General features: G+C 35.9%; 1 protein-coding gene across 3 annotated transcripts in view; it reads left to right on the top strand.

Moving 5' to 3' along the window:
- GSK3B (glycogen synthase kinase 3 beta) overlaps positions 1-24686 on the top strand; it is a 203076-nt gene that overhangs the window by 51434 nt on the left and 126956 nt on the right. For all 3 annotated transcript variants that reach the window (XM_025990128.2, XM_025990127.2, XM_025990129.2), the window contains exon 2: positions 13099-13292. In XM_025990128.2, coding sequence (XP_025845913.1) covers positions 13099-13292 — 194 coding nt within the window. The remainder of the gene's footprint in view (positions 1-13098; positions 13293-24686) is intronic.

The raw sequence follows: 24686 nt of genomic DNA, 5'->3' as shown, positions 1-24686 counted from the left end.
TGTACTCAGCATACTCTTCTAAGATCCACTGGCAAGAGGATTAGCCATACTTCTTAGGCTAGTGACAGTAGGAACCAAGACTTATTATAGTCCCACTGCGAGTGTAGGAATTTATCATTCCAGTGGCCTTTATTTAACAGAACCCTGTTAGCATATCTTCTAACAGAGCTTTGTAGGGAGAAATGCTAAGTGGACTCTGCTTTGTGAATTTACCCAGTTATCTGTTGTTACTGTTCTGTGGAGTGATGAGCCTAGGACTTGTCCTTTGCCCTATTTGATACTGCTAGGTTCTCTAAAGTCCATCTTTATGGGGAGAGTTTGAGGGGATATTAAGCTAGTTTTTAGAGGGAAGAAGAGGGGGCAAATATAAAAACCAATATGTATTTTATTCCAACTGATTAGAATCAGTGGGGACAATGTTATTTAATATATTTATGTCATAAGTATATTCATTATTAACTATAAACGTAGCATCACTATTCATATAGTTGTAACTGTAAACTAAAAATTAATCACTATTTGAAAGTATGTGTTACCCCTTGCAGAAATGGAATTAATCACTGAATTCATGAGATTTTTGTAAAGCTCTTACGAGCTACCCTACCTCATTTCCACTTCAACAGTTTAATAAGTTATAATATTTTAGGTGTATTTTCCCCTCAGGTTATACAGAAAAGTTTTAGCCTGTTAACAAATTGTGTTCTAAAAGTTCATCACTTGCTTTGGAAATTAGAACATCTTTTTCCTTTGAAAGTTTAAGTATGCAAAATAAAAATGAATAGGTTCTCAGGCAGTCTGTCCTACAAAAGCTTAAACCATGACTTAGCTCAGATATTTGTGTTTATAGTGAAAGAAAAGTAATATTTCAGGGATAGTAATTAAACAAAACTAAAAGCCCCCTAAAATTAGCTTTGAAAAAATTCTAAATGTTGATACTTGATTGATAAAGAGATTTAATTTGAGGGAGATAAGGAATAGGTAGACCTATGTCAGGCTGACAGATCTTTGGTTACTTTCAGGAGTTTTATAGGTGGATGGCATTGGCTTTTCATCTCATGGCTTTACTTTCTCTGAAGTGCTATACAGCAAAAGTGCTGTCCTTTTGCCTACCAGCTGTAGTTAGTGGTGGTTGTTATTATTATTTTTACTATTTTAGCTCTTGAGTGGAATGAAGAGAGTAGGGAAGAGAAAGAAAGGTTTCCTCTAAGATTTAAGGGAAAAAAAAGAAGGTAGAGTAACCTAGGATATTACCTGAGGTGGATTTAATGACAGAAGAATAATGCAAATTTAAGGGAGGGCAGAACATAACAATATGAAGATTCCTGTTGGGGGAGAGAGAAGATGATAAGAAAGTGTGCTGGGTTAGATATCCCTTAATTGGTTAGTTGCTGGTCCTGGGTATCTTTGGAAGCTGATTAGCACTGTGTATAAGGAACAGTGAGCTACTTTGGTGTTTATATATGCATCTATTTTCAGAGTTAGTTTTTCGTGATGTGGGACAGCAGCCACCACTCATATACATTTGGAGTATTATTTATTAATTATTATTTTTAAAAAAGATTTTATTTATTCATTTGAGATAGGGAGCAAGAGAACAGTAGTGGGAGAGCAGAGGGGGAGAGAGAAGCAGGTTCCCTGCTATACAAGACCCTGACTCAGTACTCGATCCTAGGACCCGGGATTATGACTTGAGTCGAAGGCAGAGGCTTAACCAACTGAGCTATCTCAGTGCCCCATTTAGAATATTTTTTAAAAAATAAATCCAATTCTTCCTTCTCCACTTCCTCCTCTTCCTTCTTCTTTATGTTCTATTTTTAAATTTCTGAAAAGTAAAATAATGTAGGTTAGCCAAATCAACAGTAGATTCCCAAAACTATATAATGTAGAGAGGTTTAGTCTTCACATTCATTTTTTTGTTTATTGATCAGAAAATTCATGCTTCTGCTTTTTCAGTTCCCAATATTTCCTATTTAGAATAAACCCCGCCCCCACACCCCCACCAAAAAAAGGCAGTAAACATTCCTTGTATTTCTGCAAAAGTAGCAGGTCTTGTTAACCAGTGAATTATTACTTTGTATTCTGATATATATGCTCAGGTACTTAAGTGTATGCTGTCAGTTCATTGATATTGATTTTCCTCAGAATTCTGGCTTTTATTCATTTTAGATTGTCTCATGGAACCTTATATCTGAGGCAAAATGAAGCAGTTTTATAGTACAAGATATTTTTGCAGTACATCTTAAAAGGTGTGAAGACATTTACTTAAAATGTGTGGTTATATTGGACTGTTATTTTTGTGAATTTATTTTGGAACAGAAGTAAATGGCTTGATTTGCTTCCATTTTTATAGGTATTGGAAAGTGTACTACTTCAGTATCACTGTATAACCTAGAACAATTTTACTTCTCTTTTGAGCTTCAGTTCTCTCTTCTCCATTTAGTATTGGTTCTCCTTCATAGGATTACTGCCTGGATAAAGTGAGGTAATGGGTGTAAATATGTTTATAAACTGTAAAGGGATTTGTAATATGTTATTTGTGATGATGATGGGTGATGATGGTGTATGGTGGTCAAGGTTGGTCCCAGGGAAAATTGTCAAATCTGTGAATTTGCCTTTGCATTTGTTTCTCAGTTTGTTGAATGACTCAGCCTTTTTGAAAGGTGATTACAGAGTCCTGTGTCATCTTAGAAGAGGAGTTAGAGGTACCTTACTGACTTTCAGACCTTTAGTGGTTTCCAAAGTATAGTGGAATCCTGTAGGAATTCATTCACTTCCAAATGAACAAATATTTTACAACCAGTATGCATGAGGCATAAAATGGAGCTACAGCATTAAACATGAGATAAACAGGATTGTTGCCCTGATAGATTGAATATTGTTAAATTGTAATTGATAAAGCATATAGGACCAATCTAGAGTAAGCAAGTCTTCAAGGAGAAAATAAATCCCATTCTGCCCTCTTTCCCCACTGCTGTTTGAATTTTTTTAAAAAAAGATTTTATCTATTTATTCATGAGAAACACAGAGAGAAAGGCAGAGGCAAAGGCAGAGGGAGAAGCAGGCTCCTGGAGAGAGCCCGATGTGGGACTTGATCCCCGGACTGTGGGATCACGCCCTGAGCCAAAAGGCAGACGCTCAACCGCTGAGCCACCCAGGCATCCCTGTTTGAAATTTAACAGAAAACTTTAGATTAATAACGGCCACTTTAAAGTGCATGTCAAAATGTATGTTAATTTGTATGCTGTGCTACAGAAAAATCAATTTGGATTTAGAGGTAGGGATAACTTGGTTCAGGAGAAAGCAAGACTGAATGAGCTGTTACATTGCAAGGATTTGGGTTGTCAGAAGGCAGTATTGAGGATGAAGGGGGTGTGTGTGGCAGGCTGAAAACAGACCTAATTTATTTGAAAAACTTGAAGTGTTGATTTTAATATTACACTCACTTAAAGACTAGACTAAAATATTATCAGCTCTGTTAGAGCTTGTTTTCTGGCATCTGGATTTTTTTGCTGCTTAAGACTGAAGTTGCTAGAAGCGTGACAACTGGATCAGTGAATCATTGTGTTTTTTAAAGTAATTATTTCTTTTGTCTAAGCATTTGCTGTTTATTCTTTCTATCCATGTATTGTATAAATGGTAATATGGTAAACTTCCTCATTAAGAAAAATTTAAATATACTGCCTGTCCCTCCCCCTTCTCCCCCAAATGTGGGCAGTTAATAAATCAAACAGGTAAATAATGTTTAAAACTTTAAGATTCTCTCTTTTAAAATATTTTTTTTTTATTTATTTAAGAGAGAAAGAGCACATGTGTGCTAGAGCACAAGTGGGAGAGAGGAGCAGAGGGAGAAGCAGGATCCCTTCCGAGTGGGGAGCCAGATGCGGAGCTCGATCCTAGGACTCTGGGATCAAGACCTGAGCAGACATCAGAAGGCAGACATCCCAAAACTTAAAGATTGTAATGTAACTTACTAAAAGCTGAAGCTCTTTACACACATGCTGCAAAAGCCTTTTAGACTTTCATTGGAAATATACCTGTTTCTAAAATGCATCTTGATATTATTTCAAGTGAAGGCTTAAGACCAAGTGAAATATTTATTCATTTTGGGTTTGGTTTGATTTTATTCCAATTCACTGGAGCCAGAAAAAAGGAAAAATATGCTTGATTCCATCTCATGGTTCATAAGTAAAATAATATTTAAGTTTAGGCTGTTGAAAATTAGCAGGATTCATTCTGGGTTTTGGTTTGTTTGGCTTAAAGTAAAACATTTTTTTTTTTAAGATTTATTTATTTATTTATTTATGATAGACATAGAGAGAGAGAGAGAGAGAGAGAGGCAGAGACACAGGAGGAGGGAGAAGCAGGCTCCACGCTGGGAGCCTGACCTGGGACTCGATCCCGGGACTCCAGGATCGTGCCCTGGGCCAAAGGCAGGCGCCAAACCGCTGAGCCACCCAGGGATCCCCAAAGTAAAACATTTTTAAAGAAACTATAAAAATTGAGTCAATTAAAATTAGTTTGAAAAAAATATGGATATTTTGAATTAAAACTTTTCACTATCTAATAGATACTTATATCAGAACCTTCTGTAAAGTATTTGAAATTTTCAGTTTTGCTGAAAATGGAAAGTTGATTTTAGGACCTCAGCTCCTATGTATTGCTTTTATGGCATGGTCTTAAAGCAAAGTAATGTAGTAGGGTATTGATTTTAAATAGTTCTGAATCCTGTGGGTGCAACTTGTTGAAGGGAGTAGTTACCTTGGGTAAATTAACCAAACCTTTTGAACACCTTGGTTTCTTCCGTTTGTTAAATGATTTTCATGTGTATGTCACAAGGTTATTGTAGGTATTAAATGGTATTCTGATTCTTTCTCAAAGTATGGTTGTTGGAACTGCATTAAGAATTAGGGGGTGGATAGGGTGCCTGAGTGGTACAGTCAGTTATGCATCTGACTCTTGGTTTGGCTCAGGTTGTGATCTGAGGGTCATGAGATCTGGCCAAGTTGGGCTCCACACTTAGTGTGGAGTCTGAGATTCTCCATTCCTCTCCCTGCTGCTTCCACTTGAGCATGTGTGCTCTCTCTCTCTCTCTCTCAAATAAATATTTTTTAAAAAAAGGATTACTGGGGGTAGTTATTAAAAATGCAGTTTTCTGAGCTCCACTGCACACCTGCTGAGTCTCTCTTGGGGTGACATTCTTCATTTTCAGTAAACTTTCCCGGGTGCTTATTCCTCTGCTGTGAGTGATTCTTACAACTGTAAATGGTAGTCAAAGAATATACTTACATATAGAGGTGTCTAGGTAGCTCAATCAGTTAAGCACTCAACTCTTGATTTTGGCTTGAGTCATAATGTTCTCACGGTGGTGGGAGCAAGCCGCAGGTTGGGCTCTTGTGCTCAGCAGGGAGCCTGCTTGAGATTCTCTCTCTCCCTCTCCCTGTGCCCCTTCCCCTGCTTATGCACACACCTACTCTCCATCTCAAATAAATAAATAAGTAAATCTTTAAAAATAAAAAAGAATATACTTATATATAAATTGATATAAATTGAACTTCAGACCTCAGAGGTATCCCCTTACCCAGTTCTTATTCATTGCTGCCTATTGATGCCTCAAAGAAACCAGAATTACTTAGAAAATGGTTATGAACAGATTAATTCTATCTATAAATAAATACACATGTGGCAAATTAGGTCATTTGTTTTGGGTTCATGTTGTCACCAGATTTCTGGTAAGCAATCCACTCTTCTTTATTTTTTTTTTTTTAAGATTTTATTTATTTATTCATGACAGACATAGGGAGAGAGAGAGAGAGAGAGAGGCAGAGGGAGAAGCAGGCTCCATGCTGGGAGCCCCACACGGGACTCGATCCCCGGGATCGCGCCCTGGGCCAAAGGCAGGCACCAAACCGCTGAGCCACCCAGGGATCCACTCCACTCTTCTTTAAAGCCATTCTATATACCTTATCCCTAGAGATTTGTATCTGATGGATGGCAAGCATAAGAACAAGTAGACACACTGCTTAATGTTCAGCATTAAATAGTTCCCAAATCCTAATAATTGTGCTTGAATAATTCTACATAAATTCAACAGCAAACCTTTGTTGAACACTTGCATTGTGCTGAACCCTGTGCTAATAAGCATTAGGGAAATGTAAATGATTCAGATAATATCTGCTTTCCTAAGAGCTCCTTAGTCAAGTTGAGGGACTCAGACTCTTAATAATTATAGAACATTGTGATAAGCACTGTATGTAGTAGGGCATGTACTGAGTGTTGAAAGAGAGTAGCAGGGCAAAGGAATGTGTTTTTTTTTCTATTTCCACTGCCAATAATTCAAAGTTCAGAGAAACTATAATTTATTGAGCGCACTCTGTGGAGCATGCACTTAAAAACATGCCCCACTTCTGTTATTTAATCATTACAACAGTCCTATGAAGTAGCAGCGATCTCCATTTTATAGATACAAAGTGGTAGAATAAATATGTGATTCAAACCTTGATAAGACTTTAGAGCCCATGTCATACTATTACGCGTCCAGCAGAAAAACTTAACGGAATTTTTTTTTCCTTAAAGGGAATTTTGGGTCTTTCAGAATTGATACTTGTTAATCCCATTGGAATGGTATATTCCTGTGATTTAAAATGTGGTGTTGGGCAGCCCCGGTGGTGCAGCGGTTTGGTGCCGCCTGCAGCCCGGGGTGTGATCCTGGAGACCCGGGATCGAGTCCCTCATCGGGCTCCCTGCGTGGAGTCTGCTTCTCCCTCTGCCTGTGTCTCTGCCTCTCTCTCGGTGTCTCTATGAATAAATAAATAAAATCTTTTCAAAAAAATGTGGTGCTAATCTACTGTCAGGGATTCTGGAATCTCTTGTGTCTGATCTTTATCCTTTGCCATGCTGTTTTCCTTTCTGTTTCTAGAAGTGGCATAGAAGGAAACTTGTCCAAAAGTCGGTCCATGGGTGACATCTCTCCATTTTGTTTTCCCTGCCTCTCCTTTTATTTACTCTTCCTATCCCAAAAGGAAATTTTAGTAATTCTTTTGTTTTATTTTTCCAATCCTTTACAGAGAATCATGTGGAAATGAATGGTGCCTGTGGGCAAAGGCTCTGCCGAAAAGATATTTATCATATCTAGGTTTCGTAGAAATTGCTTTGAATTTTTTATCATGCTCTTGATCATTGGAGTTGATTTGACTGATGGAGCTGATGGAGCTGCTTGATTGGCCTTTCTTTTTCTTTCTTTTCTTTTCTTTTCTTTTCTTTTCTTTTCTTTTCTTTTCTTTTCTTTCTTTTCTTTCTTTTCCCTTCCTCCCTCCCTCCCTCCCTCCCTTCCTTCCCTCCTTCCTTCCTTCCTTCCTTCCTTCCTTCCTTCCTTCCTTCCTTGTCTCACTCCAAGGTTGTGAGCAGATGCACTCTGGCTAGAGCTTCTGGATCATAGAGTCCCTATTTCATGACAAGAATAAGTTTATTTTTGAATTTGTCCCAACTCTCATTCTATGGACCCTCAATTCCTTACTTTTTATATATTTTGCCTGTTTTTTAAAAGATTTTTAAAAATTTATTCATTTATGAAAGACAGAGAGACACACACAGGCAGAGGGAGAAGCAGTCTCCCTGCTGGGAGCCCAATGTGGGACTATATCCCAGGGCTCTAGGATCATGCCCTGGGCCAAAGGCAGGCGCTAAACCGCTGGATTGCTTTTATTTTTTTAAGAGACTCTAATGCAGGAGTTTAAAGCGATCATTCCCTTTGCCTGTGGTGCAAAACGTGCATTGCACAGGTATTGCTTTTTAACAGAACTAAGTGTGATGCTCTTTGGGTGCTGCTGTTATTCAGACTAGTAATTGATTCTTTTAAAGCAAAGTAATTTGAGGGGAGGGAAAAGAAAGTCCCATGAAGGAACTTTTGTAGTCTTATCAACATTTACTCTAATCCCTTAGCATCACCTCCTCCCTAAAGAGTATATGCGTCAGGATTTGCAGCATTAATGAAAGCAGGTAACTTGTATGTAGTGGATATAAGGTAACTTAAATTTGGGTTCAGGAAGCAGGGAATGCAACTGTTACATTAGAGCTGCTATGCCACACTCACAGTAACTTGCTATCACTGTAACCAACTAATGCCAAAAGAATGGTTTTGTAATAAAATTATAGATGTATCCTAAAAAAAAAAAAAAGCCACCCCGGGATCCCCTATTTTGCCTATTTTGATATTGTTTTCCATGTTTTTAAACTGTCTTGTTTGGGGGAGAACACTTTGCCTTAATAGATGTTCATTAGCCAGTCACTTAAGATAGAGTATTTGAACTTTGATATTAAAACTTGAAAATTTGACATAGTCAGTGTTTCCCCTTTAGACAATCTTAATCATGCCTCAAAATGAGATTCTTTTTGATTCTTTTGAGTTACTTATATATTTTTGAATAAAGTCTTTGCCCTGTTGTTTAAATATACATAAAAATAGCTGTTACTTCTATTTGATACAGAGAAACAATGTGTAGTGTTTACCCTACTAATACTGTTGTTAGGTAAAAAACACTTAACAATACTTCACATCTCTTTATAGTCACAGTGGTGTGCTGGTTTCTCTGCGCTTTGTTACAGACTTTTAACTTTCAGATATTTCTAAATGGAGAGGTTATTCTTGAGTTAAAGGAGGATTTTTAGACCCATTATTAACTTTTTTCATTTTGTGTAGGTAGTGTGGCTTATTGACGCCTTTACAAGCCTTATAGTTAAAAAGTGTTGTAGTTGTTGTTTTCCTCAACTCTGAATCTCAAGAAACATCAAATCAAACAGCCAAAGTATGAATGAGATTTATCATTCATATAAAATTAGAATGTCAGTATCAGATACCTCCTAAATATTTAAATACGGTTGAAGTGGCCTTTTGTTTTGGGGATGCTCATGCCACACTTTGGATGTGGTCAGTGGTACACTGTAACATTTGTTCCTCTCAAAGTGAATTGGTTTGAGGAGTGACTTCAGAAGACATAAAAAAATGTAACCACCGGGTGTTGCTTACAAGGTACAAGCCTGTGTTTGAGAAATTGGGTACTAGGTTACATATATTATTTGAGGATATGCCTGCCTAATGTTTTTAAAAAATTATATTCTGTATTTAACACCTGTAATAGAAAGTGATAATTCTTTTGTGTGTCTGTCATCTTTCCATTGCTTTATAAAGAGTCTGTTGTTTATATATTTAAGATTTAATTCTATTTTCTAATTATAATAGGAAATTATATTCCCTGAGTGAATTTTAATTGTAGTAGAGGATCCCAAGAGTCCTCTGGCAGGAAACAGAGCTTCCAGGAGCTGAGCTGTTCCCACTGTTCTGTTGTTATCCCACAAAACAGTGACATTTTTTAGGAGTCAGTTTAGTTGTAATTGGTGTGAGACTCACACTATACCATGTGTTTTGGGAAATTTAGTACTGGGCAGAGTGGTGATTTTTTTTTTTTTTTTTAATAAGGCAGATTTGTTGATTCCAGCTTTTCATGAGTATTTTGGCTTGTTGGTAGCAGTACTTAAAATGCTCTGTTGCTACAATCCAAAATTATAGTTTCTAGTAGCAGACGTTAAATTGTTTGAATATCACAGAATTGATTATTTCGCATTATTGTTTTCCATATGCTCTTGCTTTTGGATAAGTTTTGAAATCTAAGGTTACCAAAGTATTTTTTGAAGTAGCTCTGTAGCCATAAATAAGCAAAGATTTGGGCCTGAAAACTGTAACAGATTATCATTTATTCTCTTATTATTGCTTTGGAACTGATGATTTTACATTATATTTTTTTAGGGGAGCAATAGTAAATGAAGTTAAGTCTTTCAGTTGTATTAAGAAGGTTGTAAAATATAGCAGAGACAATATGAGCAAGTGAGGAGTTCTGGCTACTTACAGCTTTATGATATTGGATAAGTTAATCTCTCTTAGTTTTACTTTCCTCATTTGCATAGTACTGTAATAATGTCTTCCTGCATATATTATGAGAGTAGATGGAACAATGAACCGGATGGTTCTTTATACAGAGAAATTTTATATAGCTGTTTTATTGCTGAGTTGGCAAATTACAATGCCAAATGGTGTCATGCTTTTCCCTGGCACACTAGCTGCTGACTGTCCCATGTGCTAATAATGTTCATGCCAAGTCATCCCCAGTGTTATCTTGCTATTCTTTACAGCTCTGCTATTTCAGATCTCTGATGAAGCAGTCTGAAGAGCTTGATAATTTCTGAATAAAAATTCCAGAACGCTTGAGGTAGAAACCATTTTCCATAGTATGCTTAAGGATTTCATATTAGTAGAGAATATAGCCCTTAAGAGTTCTCAGCAGTTTCTGTAACTACTCAAAAGAGAATAAATCTTTAATATCTGCTAAGATGATAAGTCTACCCTTTTTACTAGATGTAAAAGAGGGTGAAAGGATTGGTCCTTGTCCACATCCATTCACAAATTAAAATTAAGAGGCCTTAAGAGTCTCTTCTAGTGATAGCATCTGTAGGACCTGTTTATCTTTCTACCCTGCCTTAATATTTTTTTCAGAAATATCTCATTTATGAATTATAATTTACATATGAGAAGAAGCACAATTTGATGTTAGAGGTTCCCTAGGCTTAGTAGTTGAGTTGCAGAGATTTAAAATTTTTAAATCTCAGCTGATTCTTGAAGCCCTGTGTCTGAAATGCTGTGGTTTCTTTAGAAATGCAACCGGAGGCGGCAAGTGGAGAAAGTCATTACACATCCTTATATTAAGTTCTTTTATAGAGGCAAGTACAAAGCTGTGGTTATTGTTTTCTTTATTGAAGTATGGTCATACAGTAGAAAAGCATAATTTTTATTTATACCTCAGCTTTTGTTTTCAATTAAAATGATAGAATACAACAGCCATTCTTAAAATTTGTTAATTTATTTAAATTAAAAGATAATTATGCTCTGTTTTGTGAATTAGACCTATAAGATTTTGCAAGCAACTTGTTCAATAGAATTATTTATAGTTCTTGAAATACATACTTTTTGGTGATATGGTTTTGATTTGGATGATCTAGGGAAGAGTCAGACTATTTGAAATCAATTCTTTTTTTAATTTTCTTTGGTCAGTTGGGTGATAAGAAAATGTGTTCAATACCGTGGATTTTATTTTTTCAGAACCTAACCTTTCTAGATCTCTTCATTTAGAGTTTACGTTCAGAAGATTGATTGTGTCTTTAGAAGAATGTTATAAGTAAAGATAAGTTTATTTTATAGATGAAAAAATAATTCCTAATAAAGCTTATAGTCAACTTGAAAAGTCGTGGTTAACATTCTCAGAAATAATATGAAATATTTGGGGAGTTGAGCATGACTATTTAGAACTGAGATTCAATGAAACTAGGTTTTACAAATATATTTGAGATGTATCTTACTAGGAAGTGAAATGTGAAGGGATCATTTGAAAGCATTGAGAACTATATATGTATGGACTTGAGCTGGGATTTGCATGCATTTCAAGTACATATAATATTTTATGAATAAAAATGGTGGTGTTGACAAGATTTGAATTATCTTTCCACAAGAGGTGTTGGATTTGTGCTGTCGTATCTGTTGGGGGTTATACCTTGGAAACAAAAACATAAATGCTATAATATATAATAGAGACTGCCTGTAATTGACATAGCTATCTTAAGTAGGAATCCTTCACTGCTTTTGTTACTATCATGGAGGCTGCCTTATAAGCAGAAGAATCACTCAGTCACAGATACTGTTTATATATTGGCTTTTGTCTATATTGGTACCTCTATGAACTAAAGTAGCTATATTGATTAACTATGCCAGTGACATTTGAACATTTATTTACCTGGTAATTTTATATTGGGAAAAACACTCAGACCATTGGAAAATGAGATCATATTTTTTTGATCTTCTGCATGTGAGTTACAAATGAATACTTTATAATCTAGGCTTGGTATCTAGAGTTGAAAGCTACCTCATTTTTTATTAGGTTAATATGAATTCAGTTAGCATCATAAAAATGATATAATGGAAGAGTAGAAGAGAAAAAAAGGGATAAGTATAGTTTAATCAGTGAGTCTAAAGACTTACATATACTGAGAATTGGTTTTAGAATTGTCATGCAAGAGAAAAGCACAAATCATAATTGCTACTTCACAGTGATTTTACTCACTAGAATCTGTAGTATCCTGAAATCACTGAAAGAACAATTCAGAGCTGTTCAGAATCAGGTTCTAGGGCAGCCCGGGTGGCTCAGCGGTTTAGCACTGCCTTCAGCCCAGGGGCTGATCCTGGAGACCCAGGATCAAGTCCCATGTCAGGTTCCCTGTGTGGAGCCTGCTTCTCCCTCTGCCTGTGTCTCGGCCTCTCTCTTTCTCTCTCTTTCATGAATAAATAAATAAAATCTTTTTTAAAAATTAAAATTAAGAAAAGAAAAAGAATCAGGTTCTAGGTAGAATAGTATGTCTTTAGAATAGTTTAAGAATTTGGAGAACAAGAGGATTGTGAACCCTGCCTAGTCAAGTAGAATGTGCCTCCTGACCTTGAATTGAGGAGTCTTTGGATTTTTACTGGGAGGGGTGGAAAGGCACAGAAGTTGAGGCACAAGAGCCATTGAGTGGGCAGGGTCCACAGAAACAGTGAGCTACTTATGAATGAGACTCAGTTCAGAATAGGTTTGGTTTTTCTTTGAAGTTTACATCTCTTACCCCAAATTAACACTCCCATGTTCCTTTTCCTCATCTCACCTTTCTCTGAGAGGTTTTCTATTTTCTTAAAAAGAAATAAGATGACAGAGAAGCAAAAATTTAACATTCTTTCCACTAGTTTTGTACTGGAACAGTACTCTCTCTATACCTCATGGGGTTGTTGTTTCCATTAACTGAAGTCATATGTATAAACTAAGCATGATGCCTGGTCTACACAATGAATAAATGGTGGTTAAAAAAATTACTTATAATTGAAATAGTTAAGTAATTCTATATAATAAGCTAAGATGAACATTGAAAAATAATTTTTAGTAAAGAATGTAGTTTACTTTGTATACCTCAGCAGTTTTTCCTGTTTAATTCCTTAAGGTTCTCATTTTTCATATCTCTTCTTTCTTTTAGGAGACAAGGATGGCAGCAAGGTGACCACAGTGGTGGCAACTCCTGGGCAGGGTCCAGATAGGCCACAAGAAGTCAGCTATACAGACACTAAAGTGATTGGAAATGGGTCATTTGGTGTGGTATATCAAGCCAAACTTTGTGATTCAGGAGAACTGGTTGCCATCAAGAAAGTATTGCAGGACAAGAGATTTAAGGTAAGACCTTTGGTATTTCATGTATTTTGTTGCTATCAATAGATGTCAGTGAGTATTTTTTTATTCATTTGTCTTTGGTAAAGTTTCATTTACTGTGCAAATTTATTATAGATACTTTATTTTCTGTTGTGTGTTTTGTAGAGAGAAAATTTACTAAAGACTGCAGTATTATTTTTGAACCACTGCTGTGTGTGATATATGATTTTAAAATGTTTTGAAAAATAATTAGAATTTCTTAATTTCTACTTTAAAAAACTGACCTGGATCTCATTGGTGTAGGAGATCAGAAAAACACTACCTGTAGTGTTTGATCATTTGAACAATAGACTATGCTTGCTTTCTTTTTCTTTTTCCTTAACAATTTTATTTATGAGAGAGAGAGAGAAAGAGAGAGAGAGAGGCAGAGACACGGGCAGAGGGAGAAGCAGTCTCCCCATGGGGAGCCTGATGTGGGACTTGATCCCAGGACTCCAGGATCATCCCATGGGCCGAAGGCAGGCACTAAACTGCTGAGCCACCCAGAGATCCCTATGCTTGCTTTCTTAAAATTTCCTTTGAATTTATGATGCAGCGCTATCATTTATTTTTTTTCCTAATAACTAACTTTTCTTTGCTATTTTCTTATGTCTTCATTCCTCTACCCCTAGAAACCACCCATCCCTGTAGTTTAGTTTATGTTCATTTCTTACACCAGCTCTTTAGAGTATCCTATGCATGAATGTTCAGAGGTAATCTCTATTTTATGGTAGACTCAGGAGACCTGGGCTTTATTTTTTATTTTTTATTTTAAAAAAAATTTTTTTTTTTAATTTATTTATGATAGTCACAGAGAGAGAGAGAGAGGCAGAGACACAGGCAGAGGGAGAAGCAGGCTCCATGCACCGGGAGCCTGATGTGGGATTCAATCCTGGGTCTCCAGGATCGCGCCCTGGGCCAAAGGCAGGCGCCAAACCGCTGTGCCACCCAGGGATCCCGAGACCTGGGCTTTAATGTAGGCTCGCCACTAACAAGCCCTACAGCTCTGTTCTGTTCTCTACTTCTCCCACCTGTGCAGTATTATACTGAGAGTCTCCTCTGTGCTAACAACTATGCTAAACATGAAGGGCTATAAAAATAAAAATGACCACTCTGAAACAGCGTACAGTCTACCCAGCTCTTTGCTCTAGAATGTTTCAAATTCTAAAGTGTTTTTTCTTTTTAAAGAAAAAAATTCTTGTACCTTTCGTCTTCATTCCTACTGTCTCTCCTAAATACTAGTCCCCTGTTGTCAAATGCCTGTTGGCTCTTGATATGTTATCTCAAATTGGCAAAGCTTCTTATCTAATCCTGACCTGATTTTTAAGACCCAATGGAAATTCTTTCTATTGGTTCCCATTCCTTTTTACCTTTTTTTCTAATGATTTTGTTATTCACCTTGTCATTCAGACTTTTCTATTCTCTCATACTTTATATCCAGTCATTATCAAAACTTCATTGATTTTTTTTTTCTTCTTCACTGTCTTGATCCACATGTGACATCTTTCTTTCCCCTCTTCCTCACTACCATTCTAGTCAGGCCCTTGCCATTATTTGGCTTACCTAGTAACTCTATCTCTGATCATCTGCATATCAGCACTAGAATAATCCCACAGTTCAGTTTGGTCATATTGTTTCTCCTACATAACAATTTATGTATGGTTCCTCATAGTCTAAAAAATAAAGCCTGCCTAGTTCAATACTGCATTCAGGAACTTTCATAGCCTTGCCTTATCTCCAGATACTCAGCTTTCCAAACCTTCTGTGATACGTCTTTGAAATATATTTGTCTTTATGGCCTTTTTGCTTTTATTTAGCTCTCATTTAGAATTTCCTATTCTCTTGCTAATCTAAATCCTGTGTACATGTAAAGGTCCTTGTCAGAGTCCTTCTTTATGAAATTTCTCACATGATTCCAGCCAGCTATGGATATTGTTCTAAATTCCTTGAACGTTTATTGTCCATAAACTAGGAAATTCCAAATTTTTTCGTGATAAGGACTCCATTTTTATTGTGTGTATCCTGGGTGTCCACACATGCAGTGTTTGTTTTTTTCTTTCTTTCTTTCTTTTTTTTTTTTTTGGATTAGTTGTTGATGATAGCAAATGCTTATCAACTTCTTGTTATATGGGCAGCCCGGGTGGCTCAGTGGGTTTAGCATGCCGCCTTCAGCCCAGGGCATGATCCTGGAAACCCGGATCGAGTCCCAGTCCCACGTAGGGCTCCCTGCGTGGAGCCTGCTTCTCCCTCTGCTTGTGTGTCTGTGCCTCTGTCTCTCTTATGAATAAATAAATACAATCTTATAAAACAAATCTTGTTATATGCTCAGTGGTTTATTTATTTATTTAATTTTTTGCTCAGTGTTTTACTAAGATTTTTTACACAAGTAGTTTTATGAGCCTTATCATTAGTACTGTGAGATTGGTCGTTTTTATTTGGATAAGAAAACCTACGCACAGAGATTATAAATTAACTTGTCCAGGGTCACTGAGTTAGCATGTGGAAAGTTGGGCAAGTATTTGAATCCACGCATTCTGACTCCAAGAGTGCTTTACTAAACATTTTATCATCAACTGCATCATAATACTAGATTTTGTTTGGAAGGTATCTGGTTAGTTCTTTTCTTTTTTCTAATTAAAATTTTTCCCTTTAGCGTCATTATTTATTTGAAATGCAGTTTGGTTCATTTGTTTCTGTATGTATCTCTTCTTAGAATGTTACTCTTGTTCTTTTTGACTTCTTTAAAACAATTATCTATTTTTAGTCTGTGAAACACACTAATATGGTTCCAAGGATCCAAAATATACAAATATCATTTCCTCTCTGTTCCCTTGGACTTGTTACCATTTACTCCCTGTAGATAGCCAGTCTCATTATATTTTGGTTCATTTTTTGGGGGGTTTCTTTTGCACAAATGAGCAATTAAGTGTAATTTTCTTGGCTTCTTTTTCTCATAAAAGGTTCCATATTAGGGATACTCTTTTGTACTTTGCCTTTTCTCTTACCTATAGTTCTTAGAAATCATTGCCTATCAGTTCAGAGATTTTTCTCATCTAGCAGCATAGTATTCCAGAATTGATTCAACCATTCTTCTATGTATGGGTATTTAATTTCATTTCAATATTTTGTAATCTCTAAGAGTACTGCTGTGAAATACCTTTTCATAGGTATTGTTTTAATTAGATGTATGTCTTTGGTGTAAATTAAGAGAAGTAGTTTGCCTAGTCAAAACGTAAACACTTTAACATAGTTTTGTTTGATATTGCTAGAGTCCCCTCCATAAGGATTGAACCAATCTGCTTTCTCTTCAGTAATATGAGTACCTATTCCCCCCCCTCCCCCCATTGTGGACATCATGCATTGCCTAACTTTTTCAATTTTTGCTGATCTGATAGGTGAGAAATGGTAGCTCATTGTAGTTTTAATTTATAATCTTATTATGAATGTAGTTTAACATCTTTTCACTCATTCAAGTTCCATTTTGTTTGCTTTTTGTGAGTGTATACGAATTGTCCTTTCTTTTTTTTGCTCATTTTTAAAATGAGTTTTTGGTCTTTTCTTCTCAACTCTGAAGCATTTTTTATTATGGATTTAGTCTTTTATCTGTAATATATGAAGTGTTTTTACTTTTTGTATTCTATTTTTCTACTGTATGAAAGTCTTCCACTACCCTATGCAGTCATGTTTATTGTTCTTTATCATATTTAGATTTTAAGTTATGAATAGAAAGCTTTTCCCTTATGAAGTCTTTCCTTATGGAAAGCCTTTTCCTCAGGTTAAAGAGAAATTCATCCACATTTTTTCCTGGTAATTACAAGATTTCACTTACTTTTAAATTCCTGGATCCATTTGAAGTTTATTCCTGTTTATGGAGTTTTATTCTTATACACAGTGTGAGTTATTGATCTAATTTTAGCCTCTCTAACTCATTAACCAGTTAGTTGCTCAGTACAGTTATTAAAAGGTCTATCTTTGCTCCAGTGACTTGAGATGGTATTGTTATTATATGCTAAATTTCCATATGTGCTTATTCTATTTCTGGACTTACCATTCTTTTCCACTAGATCATTTGCATATTCCTATGTCATTACCACAGTTTTAATTATAGAGTTTTATAGTATGTTTTAATGCCTCCTAGAGCTAATCTACTTTTGTAGCGTTCCTTTTTTGTGTCTTTCTAGCTATTCTTGAATGTCTATTTTTCCATATGGATTTTGGCATCGATTTGACTAATATAAAAAAGCTTGTTGATATTTTTAATTGGAATTTCATTAACTTATAAATTAACTTAGGGAGACCTGACCTATTTGTGATGTTGAGTTATCTTATCCAGGAATAAGAGATATCTTTCTATTTGTTCAAGTGTACTTTTGTGTCTTTCAGGAGTTTTATTACATAGGTTTTGGATATTTCTTGTTAAGTTTATTCCTAAGTATTTATTGCTTTTGTTGCTATTGTATGATTTTGTTTTTGTTTTTATTTTTTTCTCCTACATGCTAAAAAGTGGTAAGTTTAAAATAAAGTTTCTTTCTACTTTATCACCTTTCCTTTGTGGAACTTAAGTGTTTTGTTCTCCTTACTAAATGTTAAGAGTCTGCCCCCTCCCCCAAATAAAAATCAATATATTGAACAATTCATTTTTCTTGATTATCTTGATATTTTTTGATAAAAATAGTAGGAATTTTTATGACAACTGAAAATTCTGTAGTTTCATATCTGTGATTATGTAGCTGTTGCCTAGGATTCCATTAAATAATTATATATTTCCAGGAAAGGTTGAAATAGGGTTTTCTCCTTGCCCAGCCAAATAAACCATCCTGCTCTACCTGCTAGTGTCAGTGAAAGACCATTTGTTTTGGTGAAAAAACAAGAGAGAAAATGGTCAGAGACAAAGAAAACTAAAAGTAGTTATCCCTGCATACTAATCACATAAACTGTATCTAATACACTGAGCTTTTCTATTAGGAATTTCAGGTATAATAAGCTTCATTTCAGTAGTGTTTTACCTATAATTTGAATGCCTTTTTTCCTTCTGTGACCCATCATGCTGTGGCAGATTACTTAAACAGAAATTAAATTACTTCACCCGGCTGGTTTGGGAGTATATGTGATACAAAATGCTCTTGACAGTTTTGTCCAGGTAAAGTCCAGCTAAATACCTTACATAAGAGACCTTTGATGTTAGACAAGGAGATTAATCAGTCCTAGAACCTACTGACAGTTGTTGAGGCTGGCTTTCCAATTTGAAAATCGGTAAGTTGCATTTTTAATTAATTAGTGGTCTTAGCCTCATTAACTATTAATTTCAGTTCTCCTTTGAACTAAGTCGTAGGTTTTAGGTCTCCTGCTTGGTTTCACTTGTTCTGTGGTTAGGATATGAGGGTGGAGGTGGGAAGCGTAACTGTCCTTCTGTTGTGAATAGAGAGTGAATAGGCACCTACTTTTAATATATATCATTTTGGAGAGTCAGGAAAGATAATGTCTGATCCTTGGGATTATTATTATTCTCTGCGTAGATATTATGGAGACAGCACAGAAGAAAGAAGACCTTAGTTGTTCACTATTAGTAGTTCTATAAACTAGAGCATATTCATTAACTTTATGAGCCCCAGTTTCATCATCTGTAAAATGAGGATGTTACTACTACAGCAGTGCCCCAGCCTACTCTTTGGAACAGAAAAGAATCAATAAATATTGTGTTCCCTTTTTTCTCTAATGTTGTATGAACCAAATGAAACAAAGTATTAATGAGAACATTTTCTGAATTTTAAAACTCCTCATGACTAAATTATGTTTTATTTTTAGGCATCTGAATTATTACAAATGGCTATTCACTTTGGATTTTAACCTGTTTTACTTGCTCTTAAATTTGATAATTAAAAAAAAAAATCTTTTCTTTTTTAGAGACAGAAGGAGAGGGGGAGAGAGGATCTTAAGCAGGTTCCAGACCCAATGTAGAGCCCAACATGGGCTCAGTCTCACAACCCTGAGAACATGACTCTGAAATCAAGAGTCAGACACTTAACTGACTGAGGCCCAGGTGCCCCTAAATTTAATAAACTTATTTTGAGGCACCTCATTGTTTGTATTTATATGACTATTTTAAGTCATTTGTGGAAAATCTATCTCCTGATAAAACTGATAGACAACTTGAAAAAAAAACCATAATTTTTACTTATGCCATATGGAGTTATATGTTCTTTGGGTATAGAAACTTATTATCAAGGGAAGCTAAAAACCAGGTTTTAACTCTGAAGGAGAGAGGAAGGGACAGTAGGCAGGAGAAATCTTAACACTACTATGCAGCTTTAGGAAAGTTAAAGCAGTGGGGAAGTCTCAGCCCTAGGTTGAACCATCTGAGGAATCCACAGTGTCACCTGGGAAAAGGTCTCCATTAAATAAATCTGTCTTGCTCTGTTATTTTTCTGGGAATAGCCCATGAGAAACTTGGCATGGCTTGAACAGAAGAATGGCTTTAAGAGCTCAGCACCATTGATCAATGATGATCCCTGCCTGGGGATCTGAGAGGCACATTTTCATAATTACCACATCAAGCCTTGTAGGGATAGAGACCTTTTTATGCTACTTTCCCAAGTGTGTAGGTAATAACTAGAAAAATTTTTTTTTTTTTTATTGAAGTTTTAGAGACTGTACAAAAGTTGGTGTGGAAGAGTTCTGTTGATTTTGCTCTTAAAATTACATAGTTTTATTGCATCGATTATTCTAGAGACACAAAAAATGGAGGATTTGATAACAGGAGAGCTTGGTTTTTGTTTCATGGAGTCAAAAAATGAATCCAATGGACAACAGTGAGTAAAGTGATAGAAATGTATTAAGCAGAGGTACAGAGAAAGCTCTCAGAAGTGAGAGGGATCCTGATGGGGTTGCCACTGAGGGCTTTTAATGGCAGTCTTTTATTGAGAACCTAGCTAGGGAGAGGGGCCTTTGATTTTCTTGTGCAGTCTTGGTTTGGGCAGGGATTATTGATAACACTTTAATGGCATATTTCTTTGTGGTCTGGTGAGTTCCTGTGATTACTTAATAGACATTAAAGGGAGATACTCCCTAACATTTTGGAGCTAGGAAGCCAGGTTTATTATTTTTCTCTGTTTTCTTGGGATGAGTAGGAGCCTGATTCTGGGCCTTTGATGTCCTTGGGGTTTATGGGAATCCACAGATTTCTGGGAGCCTGACCCTGACTTTGGGCCTTTCCCTTATCTTTCTCTGCGTAGCCCCATCTGCCCCTAATTTATTCCTACATCAGTATATTTGTCTTGAATGCCCTTTTTCTGGCTTTCAGTGGCTTGAATGGTTTAAGTGAATGAGAAATAAAACTTAATATAAGGCAGCCAGAATAATTAGGCAAGAAAAAGAAAAGGGAGCCAAATTGGAAAGAACTAAAACTGTTACTATTTGCAGATGACATGATATATATAGAAAACCCTAAAGACTCCATTAAAAAATACTTTTAGAACAAATTAATTCAGTATACTTGCAGGATACATAAACCAACACACAAAAATCTCTTATATTTCTGTTCACTTATAATGAGCTATCTGAAAGAGAAATAAAGCATTTACAATTGCATTAAAAAAGAATAAAATCCTAGGAATAAATTTAACCACAAATTGAAAGACTCAATATTGAAAATTATAAGACAATAATGAAAGAAATTGAAGAAGACAAATAAATGGAATGGTATTCTGTGCTCATGGATCGGAAGAAATCAGTTTTGTTAAAATGTCCATATCACCTAAAGTAATATACAAATACAAAATTAGTGCAATCCCTACCAGAATTTCAGAGGTGTTTTTTTAAAAGATGTATGTATGTATGTATGTATTTAAGAGAAAGAGAGAGAGAGAAAAAAAAAAAAACACAAGCAGGGAGAAGGGCAGGCAGAGAGAGAAGGAAAGAATCCCAAGCAGACCCTGTGCTGAGCATGGAGCCTGATGCAAGGCTTGATCTTATGACTGTGAGATCACAACCTGAGCTAAAACCAAGAGTTGGATGCTTAACCAACTGAACCATCAAGGTGCCTCTGGTATTTTTCAAGGAAATAGAACAAATAATCCTAACATTTGTATGGAATCATGAAAAACCCTGAATAGCCAAAACAATCTTGAGAAAGAAGAACAAAGCTGAAGGCATCATATTCCCTGGTTTCTATTACAGAGCTATAGTAATCAAAACAATATGGTATTGGCATTAAAAAAAAAGATACATAGATCAATTGAACAGGATAATGAGCCAGAAATAACCCTGTCCATATGTGGTTAATCTATGACAAAGGAGCCAAGACTATACAGTGGGGGAAAGAATAGTCTTTTCAATAAGCGGTGTTGAAGAAACTGGAAAGCCACAGGCAAAAGAATGGAACTGGACTACTATCTTACACCAAACACAAAAATTAATTCAAAATTAATTAAAGACTTCAATATAAGGCCTGAAACCATAAAACTTCTAGAAGAAAGCATAGTAAGCTCCTTGACATAGATCTTGGCAATGAGTTTTTGAATCTGACACCAAAAGTAGAAGCAAATAAAAGCAAAAATAAAAGAGTAGGACTATCATACTAAAAAGCTTCTGCAGGGACACCTGGGTGGCTCAGCTGTTAAGTGTCTGCCTTCGGTTCAGGTTGTGATCCTGGGATCTGGGATCAAGCCCCACATCAGGCTCCCTGCAGGGAGCCTGCTTCTCCCTCTGCCCATGTCTCTGCCTCTCTCCCTGTGTCTCTCATGAATAAATAAATAAAAATCTAAAAAATAAATAAAAATAAAAAGCTTCTGCAGAGCAAAGGAAACAATCAACAATGAAAAGGCATAAAATGGGATAAAATATTTGCAAATCATATATCTGTGACAAGGTGTTAATAACCAAAACATATGAAGAATTCACAATTTAATGACAAAACAAAAACAACCCATAATAAGAAATGGGCTGAAGATCTGAATAGACATCTTTACAAAGAAGACATGCAGGTACATGAAAAGATGCTCAGCATTATTAGTCATCAGGGAAATGCATATCAAAACTTCATTGAGATGTCACCTTGTACCTGTTCTAATGGACATTATCAAAAAGAGAAGAAATAACAAGTGTTGGTAAGGATGTGGTAAAAGAGAAACCCCTGTGTTCTGTTGTGGGGGAAGGGGATATAATTAAAAATAGAACTGTTGTGATCCAGCACTTCCATTTTTCAGTATTTATCCAAAGAAAAGGAAAACATTAACTTGAAAAGATACATGGATCCCTCTGTTCATTGCAGTATTATTTACATTACCCAAGAAATAGAAGCAAACTAAGTATCCATTGGTGGATGTATAAATTCTCCCTCTCTCTCTCTCTCTCTCTCTCTCTCTCTCTCTCTCTCTCACACACACACACACACACACACACACACACACACTGAAATATTATTCAGCCATAAAGAAGAATGAAGTCTTACTATTTGGGACAACATGGATGGACCCCACGGGCATTATGTAAAAGTAAAATAAGTCCATTGGAGAAAGACAAATACCATATCATCTCTCTTCTAAGTGGAATATAAGAAAAGAAAAGGAAAAGAAGTAAAAGACAATAAGCTTATAGATAGAATAGATGGTGATTGCCAGAGATGGGGGCAGGGCACGTGTGAAGGATGCAAGAAATGGGAGAAGGGGGTCGAAAGATAAAAAGAAAAAACAGAACCTTAATATAAGGCATAATGTACTTGCAAGTTTTCTCACCTTTTTTTTTTTAACTTTACTGTTCTTTAGTGTTTATACCTTTTCAAATTCCTGTACATCTATGATAAGTATCAAAGAAATACTTAGTATTAGGAGTTAGATTTGCCCTATGACTAGTTTTACTTTAAGCATTTGAAATTTTTGTTGATCAACTGCTTGTTTCTTTTTTTTATGGCAGCTTATTGAGATACACTTCCTGTACCATATATTTCACCCTTTTAAAGTATACAGTTCATTTATTTTAGTATAGTCACAGAGTTGTGCAACTATCACTACTAATTCCAAAATATTCTCTTCACCTCAAAAAGAAGCTCCATACTTCCTAATAGTCACTCTGCATTCTTCCCTTTCTCCAGGCCCTGCAACCACTAATCTACTGTCTCTGGATTTGTTCATTCTGGATATTTCATATACAAGGAACCATATTATGTGATCTTTTTGTGTCTGGTTTTCTTTTACTTAGAATAATGTACTTGAGGCTCATCCAAATTGTACCATGTCTCAGTACTGTAGTCCTTTTTATGGATAAATAATATTCCATTAATGGATATGCCACATTTAGTTTATACATTCAGGAGTTAAAGAACAATTGAGTTGTTTCCACTTTTTGGCTATTGTTAATCATGCTGCTCCAAACATCTGCCTACAAGTTTTTGTGGAGACTTTTTTTTTTTTAATTTTTATTTATTTATGATAGTCACAGAGAGAGAGAGAGAGAGAGAGAGGCAGAGACATAGGCAGAGGGAGAAGCAGGCTCCATGCACCGGGAGCCTGATGTGGGTGGGATTCGATCCTGGGTCTCCAGGATCGTGCCCTGGGCCAAAGGCAGGTGCCAAACCGCTGTGCCACCCAGGGATCCCTGTGGAGACTTTTTATTCATTATTTCACTTTGGTAAATACCTGAAGTCTCTCATAAGACTATGATAAACATTTTAAGGAAGTGGTAACCTGTTTTCCAAAGAGGCTTTACCATTTTACAATCCCATGAATAATTTATGAGCCTTTCAGTTTCTCTGCATCATCCCCAACTACTTGTTTTTCATAGTCATCTTAGAGTGGAGTGGTATATCCTTGAGTTAGTTGCATTTCCTGATGGCTAATCAGGTTGAGCATCTTCTCATGTGTTTATTGATCATTCAGGTGTACAATACAGTGATTCAATAATTCCATACATCACCTGGAGTACTCTGTGCTCATCACAAGTGCACTCCTTAATTCCCATTACCCATCTCACGCTTCCCCCACCACCCAGGTGGAAAGTACAATGTTCTCATACACTTGCTTCCTCCTCAGTTTTTCCTATTATTAGCATTTTACATTAATGTAGACTTGTTGCAAACAAACCAATATTGATACATTATTAGTAATTAAAAGACCATAGTTTACATAATAGTTCATTCTTTATATTGTATAGTCTCTGAGTTTTGACAAATGTATGAAGACATATGTCCAGTATTACAGTGTCTTACAGAATAGTTTCAGTGCCCTAAAAATTCCCTGAGCTCCATCTATTCATCCCTCTCCCTCTTTCCCCAACCCTTGGCAACCATTGTTTTTTTTTTTTAAAACTGTTTCCATAGTTTTGCCTTTTCTAGAATGTTATGTAGTTGAAATCATATAGTATATAACCTTTTCGTTTTGGGTTTTT

This window comes from Vulpes vulpes, chromosome 1 (assembly GCF_048418805.1).
Source record: "Vulpes vulpes isolate BD-2025 chromosome 1, VulVul3, whole genome shotgun sequence".
In the NCBI taxonomy this organism is placed as follows: Eukaryota; Metazoa; Chordata; class Mammalia; order Carnivora; family Canidae; genus Vulpes; species Vulpes vulpes.
The sequence above is the reverse complement of the archived record's forward strand: the minus strand, read 5'-3'. Positions and strand labels throughout refer to the sequence as shown.